The 9,522-nt window shown below is 45.6% G+C and overlaps 1 protein-coding gene across 3 annotated transcripts; it reads right to left on the minus strand.

The window, feature by feature from the left end:
* Positions 1 to 853: 853 nt before the first annotated feature.
* On the minus strand, positions 854 to 7,857 carry LOC310701927 (E3 ubiquitin-protein ligase TRIM11-like). 3 transcript variants are annotated; one of them, XM_083493471.1, is made up of 3 exons: positions 7,719 to 7,857; positions 3,532 to 3,736; positions 854 to 2,103 (listed from the first exon to the last, which is right to left on the minus strand). In XM_083493471.1, the coding sequence occupies exons 2-3, from the start codon at positions 3,605 to 3,607 to the stop codon at positions 1,466 to 1,468; spliced, it is 714 nt and encodes a 237-aa protein (XP_083349597.1). In that variant the 5' UTR covers positions 3,608 to 3,736; positions 7,719 to 7,857; the 3' UTR covers positions 854 to 1,465. The 3 variants fall into 3 exon arrangements, with proteins under 3 accessions (XP_083349597.1, XP_083349599.1, XP_083349598.1); XM_083493473.1 differs by lacking the exon at positions 7,719 to 7,857 and adding an exon at positions 7,473 to 7,709 and having other exon boundaries at positions 1,250 to 2,103; XM_083493472.1 differs by lacking the exon at positions 7,719 to 7,857 and adding an exon at positions 4,204 to 5,601 and having other exon boundaries at positions 1,250 to 2,103.
* Positions 7,858 to 9,522: the final 1,665 nt, after the last annotated feature.

Raw genomic sequence — 9,522 nt, forward strand, 5'->3', positions numbered from 1 at the left:
GTTTTTAGTTACAATTTCTTTGAATGACCAGCTGGGATGGAAGCTGTTCAAGGAGAGCAGGAGCCAAAGGTTTTTGCTTTCTCTTCCCTTACCTCCTGACAGGTTATCATTTCAGGTGACTTCAGTAAATAAGCATTTAATAGAATGTATAGAAATGCAATAATTCTGCCAGTGAAGTTGTGCAGCAAAAGCACTAAGCTCTTTCAAAGTGTGGCACAACCCTCTGGCTGTGTACACACCCCATATGCTTAAAGGACCCTTCCCCAAAATGCTGGGAACTCTAGTTTTAAGGATGCTGAGCTTTGTATCTCTGAGTGTAAACTACAGCTCCCATGATCTTGCAGTGTGTGTGAAAAGTACGAATGCCACCTTGGCCTTATGTATTTGAGCTTCTTGGTGACAGCAGTCTGGTCCCTTGGTGCCTTGAAAGAATTGAAATTGAAATACTTTATTGTCACTTGTACAACTTGTATACAGTGAGATTACACGAGCACCCAGTGTAATACAATGAATGCAGTACAGTCGTACCTTGGAAGTCGAATGGAATCCGTTCCGGAAGTCCATTCAACTTCCAAAACGTTCAGAAAGCAAAGCACGGCTTCTGATTGGCTGCAGGAAACTCCTGCAGCCAATCAGAAGCCCTGTTGGACGTTCGGCTTCCAAAAGAATGTTCAAAAACCAGAACACTCACTTCTGGGTTGGCGGTGTTTTGGAGCCGAAACGGAAACGTTTGAGAATTAAGCTGTTTGAAAACCAAGGTATGGCTGTACTTGAAAGAAATGAGTTCAGATCTTTCTGTCACCATAATATGGTAACTGTACTCCTTACTCCTAAGCTGTCTTAGTTAAAAAAATTATTTTGTTTCGACTATGGCAGACCAACCTACTTGTAATTAGTTTAACATTATGGCCAACCAAAATGTCACAAATTGGTGAGCAAGCTTTTATTTAGCTATTTATATAAATATTTATATACAGTGGTACCTTGGGTTACATACGCTTCAGGTTACAGACTCCGCTAACCCAGAAATAGTACCTCAGGTTAAGAACTTTACGAACAGGTTAAGAACTTTAAGAACAGAAATCGTGTGGCGGCAGCGGGAGGCCCCATTAGCTAAAGTGGTGCTTCAGGTTAAGAACAGTTTCAGGTTAAGTATGGACCTCCGGAACGAATTAAGTACTTAACTGGAGGCACCACTGTACTGCTGTATCATAAAAAAATATGTCTGTGGTTTACAGCAATGTAAAACCAGACAGTAAAATCATGAAAGGTTTTGAGTCCACCAGAACGTAGGTGTTAAGCAAAGCAAGGAAGAGGAGTGATGGAGGAAAGCTGTCTTGCTCTTGACATCTGCATTGGTCAAAAATCCATTTCCCTTTTATGCCTCACATGCGGCTGGTCACAAAGCACTCACAGTTCAGAATTTGCCACTCGGCCATTGGGTTTTGCTGGGGAATTTGAGACTTCAGCAGCTCAGTCTGACTCCCCAATACACCCCGAAAAAGGGACAGATCCTCTCCCCGGAGAACGAGGATGCAGGGAAACTGAATAGCAAGTCATCCGTATCGGCGTCAAAGAAATCCACGCGACCTCCTTCGTAGTCCAGGTACACCCGGATCTTCCTGGGCTCGTATCTCAAGCTCAAGATGGTCCTCCCAGAGGATGTAAACGCCGTGAGCCGATAAGGAGACAATGGCATCCTCAGTGAGTCTGGCAGGGCCTTGCCCAGAGCCCAGATTCCCCCGTTGGGATTGAAACTGACCTTTCCTTTCCTCACGACGGACTCTCTGGCAGCTCCCACTGCCCAGATCTCCATGTTTTCTTTCAACTCCCATTGCCTTTCATTTGGACGAGACTCTCCTTTCCTCCTGACGGATGGTTCTCGCGAAGTCCGCAGGGCCTGCGGCGTCGCCTCTTCTACTTCCACCTCCCACCAGTGTCTTCCCGAAGCGAGCCTCTCTTGGCCCAGCACAAAGGGCTCCCAGTCGAATCGCGAAGGGTTGTCAGGGAGGTCCTGCGTCCTGCACCCCCATCTTACTCTCTTCAGGTCTTGGGAGAGGATGAGGTTGGCATGAGCTGTGCTGGGATCCAGAGTCACGTTCACTGCGGAGAAGAGAAAAAAGAAGGAAAGAAGGATGGTTGGATTTTTAAAATTATTATTATTATTAAAGATTTTCTTGTTTTACAGAAGTATGTGTGTAATGTCTTTCGTATTTTTTCCATGTAACATTTTTACAAATCTGTTGCGTTTGCTGAGACATTAGGAGGAGAAAAAAAGGGGTGGAGGGGGGGAAGATGGGTGGGGGTGGGGTGGGGATGTTTCTATTATGCTTCATGTATGTAGAGTTTGGTGTCAGCATTGCTTGTGCTGTTCACTTGTGTTCCTTTGGTGGTGAGAGAGGTTGGGGTTGGCCTAGGGTGTGGTTGGTTGGTTGTGGTTGGCTGTGGTGGTCTTTGTTTTCATGTGTGAGTGGGGTGGGTGGGTGTTTTGTATCAGGTTAGCCATATTGATTTGTAGGCTGTTGGTGGATTTTTGTCATTGTCTTGTTGGGCTGTGTATGTGATAAAGGGAGCCATACCGAAGTAAAGGTGTCGTCTTCTGTTTGTCCCCGTGTCAGTTTCAGTTTATTGGTTAATTTTTCTAGTAGGGCTGTTTCCCATACTATTTGGTACCATTGGTCCATGCTTACTCCTGACAGGTCTCTCCAGTGTCTGGTTATGGTTTTCTGGCTGCTGAAAGTAGGTGGGTTATGAGTTCTTTGCGGTGTAAATGGGAATTGTTGTCTTGGAAGATGTTTAGTAGGGCCAATTCTGGGGTGATGTCTAATACTTGCTTAGTTATTTTACGTATTTCTCGTGTGGCTGTTGTTCAGAATAGTTGGATTTTGGGGCACTCCCACCACATGTGGTGGTATGTTGTATGGTGCCAGTAGAAGCATAAACTTAACCAGAGAAGGACTCGCAAAACTCGCTTTCCACCAGCTGCTGGTCAGGAGGCCAGCCGAATCTACTTCACAGAGGTGTTGCGGGGATTAATAATAATAATAATAATAATAATAATAATAATAATAATAATAATTTATTTGTACGTCGCCCTCCCCAACTGGAGGTGGGCTCAGGGTGGCTAACATCATAAAACTAACACAGTATACACAGTAAAACTATACACAGTATACAGTATTAAATATGAGCAACGTAAGCCACCTCCAGCTTACAAAAGTATGGGATTTCAATGCAATGAAATTTAAACGGCTGCCTGGCGCCATTTAGAGCTTTAAACACCACCGGCAAGAGCACCTTAAATTCACCAAGAACTGGACTGGCAACCGATTATTAGATATACCTAGGTGTTCTAACAAGGTGCAAGGTGCAATCTTATGTTAAGAAATGCTTGTTTTAACGTAGGATTACATTGAAAAGATGTTTTTCATGGGGAGCAGGTGCGATTTAACGCAAAGGCCCCCTACTTGACCTCCATCTCATGCATTTAAAGAGCCAAAACTCCCTTATGTTTCAGTCGCGGAGATCTACCTTTCTTCCGTGTTTGTGAAAGTATTCGCAGAGGCATGTTCTCCGTGAACTTCTCATGCAGGTACAACCTTGCCATGGGTTTGGTGTTGCCGGCACAATGGTGCAAAAGTTGGCAGCTTCGGCAGTGCAGAGGGGTGACTTTGGCAAGAATAAAAATGTTCACTCAGAGGACAGTTCTTCCCATGACTGTGGTGTGGCATGAATCCTGCAAGGCAAAACGTTTAATCTGAAGGCAACGGATAATAATAATAATAATAATAATAATAATAATAATAATAATAATTTATTATTTATACCCCACCCATCTGGCTGGGTTTCCCCAGCCACTCTGGGCGGCTTAAAACAGAATATTAAAATACAATAGTCTATTAAACATTAAAAGCTTCCCTAAACAGGGCTGCCTTCAGATGTCTTCTGGTAGTTGTTTTTCTCTTTGACATCTGGTGGGAGGGCGTTCCACAGGGCGGGTGCCACTACCGAGAAGGCCCTCTGTCTGGTTTCCTGTAACTTCGCTTCTCGCAGTGAGGGAACCGCCAGAAGGCCCTTGGAGCTGGACCTCAATGTCTGAGCAGAACGATGGGGGTGGAGACGCTCCTTCAGGTATACAGGACCGAGGCCGTTTAGGGCTTTAAAGGTCAGCACCAATACTTTGAATTGTGCTCGGAAACGTACTGGGAGCCAATGCAGGTCTTTCAGGACCGGTGTTATGTGGTCTTGGCGGCCGCTCCCAGTCACGAGTCTAGCTGCCGCATTCTGAATTAGTTGTAGTTTCCCCGTCACCTTCAAAGGTAGCCCCACCTCCTCTTTCTCTGCCTCTCCAACCCTGAGGGAGAGGAACGGTCCCTTTACAGAAATGCTGGGAGACCTTCAGCCCTTCAGATGTTCTGGGGCTCCATTTCCCATCATCCCTGAACATTGACTATGCTGCCTGGGCCTGATGGGAACTTTCTCCAACCCTGTACCTCAGGTTACAGACAGTTCAAGTTACAGACGCCACTATCCCAGAAATAGTAACTCGGGTTAAGAACTTTGCTTCAGGATGAGAACAGAAACCGCGCGGCGGCAGTGGGAGGCCCCATTAGCTAAAGTGGTACCTCAGGTTAAGAACAGTTTCAGGTTAAGATCGGACCTCCAGAACGTTCTTAACCTGAGGTATCACTGTATTATGGTTAAAACTCTTCTCACCAGTATCTCCCATTTCTGTGCATTTGTAGGGGACAGTGAGAGTTCCTTTGCATTATTCTATTGCTGTTTCAGCAGGTGGGTGATGTTTACTAATTTTACACTGCAGTGGTTGTTCTGTAACTTAATGCAATGTCGTATACCACAGCCATGTCGTATGAGCTCCCCCATTCCTTCGTGAGCCCTCAAAGCAGTATCAGACTCCTGTCAAAGGCTAGCTGTTGTTGCTCCTGAAAAGAAGCACTTCCATGAGGTGTTGTTGTGGCTGCACTGCAACATTTTGTTGCAGATGCCCATTTGTCGGCGTCAGTTGCTGCGCTGCTCTGCACACTGCGACCTGAAGCGCAGTGTGGCGGGGTGTCTATGGGTGCTGGATTCCACGGTTTAGGGTAGGGGGTCAGCAAACTTTTTCAGCAGGGGGCCGGTCCACTGTCCCTCAGACCTTGTGGGGGGCCGGACTAGATTTTGAAAATAAAAATAAAAATGAACAAATTCCTATGCCCCACAAATAACCCAGAGGTGCATTTTAAATAAAAGCACACATTCTACTCATGTAAAAACACCAGGCAGGCCCCACAAATAGCCCAGAGATGCATTTGAAATAAAATGACACATTCTACTCATGTAAAAATATGCTGATTTCCAGACCATCTGTGGGCCGGATTGAGAGGGCGATTAGGTTGCCTACCCCTGGGTTAGGGAGATAACATGGGGTAGTTTCACCAAGCAGATGTGTCGATAGGTTCCTTTAGTCTGTGGCTAACTTCAGATGTGCTCAGAAGCGATAACTGAAACAAGTTTGCAGCAGCTACACCTACAACAGCATTCCTTTTACTGAACTGAAAGTCAAAGTGAAATAGTATAGGCGCTTCCAGAAGAGAGCTTAATACAGTGGTACCTCAGGTTAAGAGCTTAATTCGTACTGGAGGTTCGTTCTTAACCTGAAACTGTTCTTAACCTGAGGTACCACTTTAGCTAATGAGGCCTCCTGCTGCTGCCGCGCCGTGACCGCACGATTTCTGTTCTCATTCCAAAGCAAAGTTCTTAACCCAAGGTACTGTTTCTGGGTTAGCGGAATCTGTAACCCGAAGCATCTGTAATGCGAGGTACCACTGTACTAAAAAACATGCTGGTAAGAGTATTGCAAGCAGAGTGCTGGCAACAGATTCTATGGGATTTTCCTTGGAAAGGGCAGATACGGATTAAAGGGGGTGGGGGAATATGGACTGGCCAATGATATCCTGTGGGTACTGTGAAAGTCCTGCAACCATGAGAGGCTCCAATCTCACAGCAGACTCCTGCCTGGAGGCACCCTAAGGAAACTCCATAATAGGATGAGCTTTAAACTAGAGTAGGTAACCATTAAGGGACGCAGGTGGTGCTGTGGGTTAAACCACAGAGCCTAGGACTTGCTAGGCTCCGGCGGGAAGGTAAACGGCGTTTCTGTGCGCTGCTCTGGTTCGCCAGAAGCAGCTTAGTCATGCTGGCCACATGACCCGGAAGCTGTACGCCGGCTCCCTCGGCCAGTAAAGCGAGATAAGCACCACAACCCCAGTCGTCCGCAACTGGACCTAATGGTCAAGGGTCCCTTTACCTTTACGTAGGTAACCATTGTCCCTCCAGATTGTGGTGCTGCAAAGTAATTTCAAGAAACCCTGAACTAGGTGGTCTTAAAAGGGGTGGGGTGGGGACTGTTCTGTGCCATATAAATTACTCTAATCAGAACTTTGTTTTGCCCCCATCTCTCCCCCCCCCCCCCCGCCAAGAACTGACATTCCATAATATACAGCTGCTCCTCTATTCCTAATAGGTTAGCACAGGGTTTCCTAAACTGTGATATGTGAACTTCATTCTGGTGGTCCATGGCATCTCTATATTACGTGTTCATCTTGATTATTAACTGCACGTTCGATTGCTTATTTTATTTCTTGCCTCGCATTTTTGTAGTTTTACAGTTTTTTTTTAATTCTACGGAATGCAAACGGTGATGAAGCAAAATGCAGTGTAAGAAATGAAAGAAACTGTTAAAATACAGTGAAAAACCTAGCACAGTGCAAATTACAATCATAGCTGTCAACTTTCAGATTTGAAAATAAGGGATCAGCAGCCTCACCTGTCCCAGGGACAGTCTATGGGATATCTAACAATCCAGGATAGCAGTGGGAAATGGCACTGGAATAAGGGAATTTCCCGCCAAAAAAAGGGAAGGTTGACAGCTATGATTACAATAGCTACAACAGGCAAAATAATTAAAATAATCCAGTGGGTGCTAAGACCACCAGCAATTTTCAAGTAGTCTATGGGAGTGAGGAAGAAGTCTGAGAATCACCGGTTTTTGGGGGGACAGACAAAAAACTATAAAAACTACTGCTTCCCAGCATAAATCCCAAAACTGCTTTTTTATTTTTTTTAAAAAAATACTAGTCTCAGCAAATATAACCCATTAATGGGAATTTATAAATGTTCTAAATTCCACTGTGCTTTTATCCTGCTTTTCTATTCTGCAAAGTTTTAATATTCTTGAGGTTTTCCATTTATATGGTGCTATTTCTTATTGCCTATCTGTGTTTTGTATGCTGCTTAGAAACTGTGGTACTTAAGGAGGTATATAAATTATTTTAAAAATTAAATGATTTTTTTTGGGGGGTAAAAAAACAAAACAGAAACTTTTTGAAGGTGCAGAGTGTAAGGAAGTAAGCACAAAACAAACAAACGAACAAATAAATAAATAGCTTTGCATCTTGCTCCTTCCTCCTTACCTTGATCCCAGACCCAGAAGTCCTCTGACTGTGAAACCTTTTGCTTTGAGGCAGAGGATAACTAAAGACAACCGGAGGCATCGCCGCAAAATGCACATTTGCAGTTATCGCGTACACATACAAGGGAACTTACAAAGGCCAAGGCAGACTCAGGATATCAAGCAAAGCCGCAAGATGAGGCTGCCGGGGGAAACGCAAACCACACTTCCATCCACAATAGGACATGAAAAAGCGGAATAAACAGACCTGCTGGTTATTCGGACCTCTCCAGTCTTCAAGTTTCCGTGTCTCTGAAGTTGACAGCAGCCTCCAGGCAGAGACTTCACATCAATGTTTTTCCCTACCTCCCTCCTCAGGTGGTTTTATAGCCTGCCCTTGATACTACTCCATCCGATGCAATCCTAACTGTTTACTCAGCGGACTTTTGGGCAAGGCCAAGCTCTGCAAAACGAAACCTTTGCTTATCAGTTTTGCATTTCTCATAAACGGTTGTATTTTACGTAAGCGGATGTAAGTGCTCAAACAAGCCTGTATTTATGAGCTAAGTTATCGGGGAAAAGCGAGGCGAGGTGGTTGCCTCAGGATAGCACCCTGGAAAGATGTGAGAGGGTCGGCCGCCTGGGGGGCAGAGAAGCCTCCTCATGGAACTGTATGCAGCGTGGAGAGAAGACATAAGGTTCACCACATGTTATAATTTGAGAGAAAACCTAATGAAAACGCTGTACCAATAGTATCTGACCCTAGCCAAACTGGCCAAGATGCACAAGAAAAGCTCTGACATTTGCTGGAGATGCAAAAAAGGGGTTGGTACCTTTATGCACAGGAGGGACGCGGGTGGCGCTGTGGGTTAAACCACAGAGCCTAGGGCTTGCCGATCAGAAGGTCGGCGGTTCTAATCCCTGCGACGGGGTGAGCTCCCGTTGCTCGGTCCCTGCTTCTGCCAACCTAGCAGTTTGAAAGCACATCAAAGTGCAAGTAGATAAATAGGTACCGCTCTGGTGGGAAGGTAAACGGCGTTTCCGTTTGCTTCTCTGGTTCGCCAGAAGTGGCTCAGTCATGCTGGCCACATGACCTGGAAGCTGTACGCCGGCTCCCTCGGCCAGTATAGCGAGATGAGCGCCGCAACCCCAGAGTCGGTCACGACTGGACCTAATGGTCAGGGGTCCCTTTACCTTTAATGATCTGTTTATGTTGTTTTCCATTTTGTTTACATTCTATGTAAATTGTTTTGTAATAAAGAATCTTAAAAAAAAGGAACTGTAGCGTTGGAAGGGGCTGCGAGTGTCCTCTAGCTGAACCACAGGAGCCCACAAAGTCAATGAGGAAAGCCGACAGGTGACATCAACTTCCTCCAAGAAGCCGTTCAGCTCCACTCTGCAGCCAGCCAGCGAGGCACCCTTTTCCAGGGGGGCTTGGGGGCAGAAAAAATCCCCCAGTCTGCCCAGTTGTAGTCTGTTCCCACTGAAATCAATGGGATACCTCGTGCCATGACTTCAGGCCCATTGACTTGCACGGGAACGAAGGCCACATCTGCACTATTGACTCAAAGCAGTCTAGAACAGTCATGGCTAGCCCCTCAAAAGAACCCCGTAAAAGATCTGTAGTTTATGATACAGGTGACTGAGAATTGCTAGGACATCTCTAGGTCTCCGCACAGAGCTCTCATTCCCACAGGAAGCTGTGTGAAGCTCTGTGAGGGGAACAGGGTTCGTTTCATCTAACAATTCTCAGAAACCTAAACGAACTCCGGTTCCCAGGATTTTATGAGGGGAAATGGTGCTATTCTAGAGGGTGTTTAGAGGGGTATGGTGCTATTTGAAATGTATAATATGGATTGGGCTCCAATCTAGAGGGATACAGCCCCTTTTTCAAGGGCACTTCTCTTGTTGCCACTTTCAGGTTTATATGATTTATCGTAAGGCCAACTAAAGGTTTTATGGCCTTCAGCCTGGCATTTCCAATCTCAGTTGTAAACTTGGGACTTTCCAGCTGCATGTTTAAAACCCGGGGACAAAGGTCCATCAAGCACAGATGGGCAAATGTCTCATTT

Source organism: Podarcis liolepis (assembly GCF_965112155.1).
Source record: "Podarcis liolepis genome assembly, chromosome: 2".
Taxonomy (NCBI): domain Eukaryota; kingdom Metazoa; phylum Chordata; class Lepidosauria; order Squamata; family Lacertidae; genus Podarcis; species Podarcis liolepis.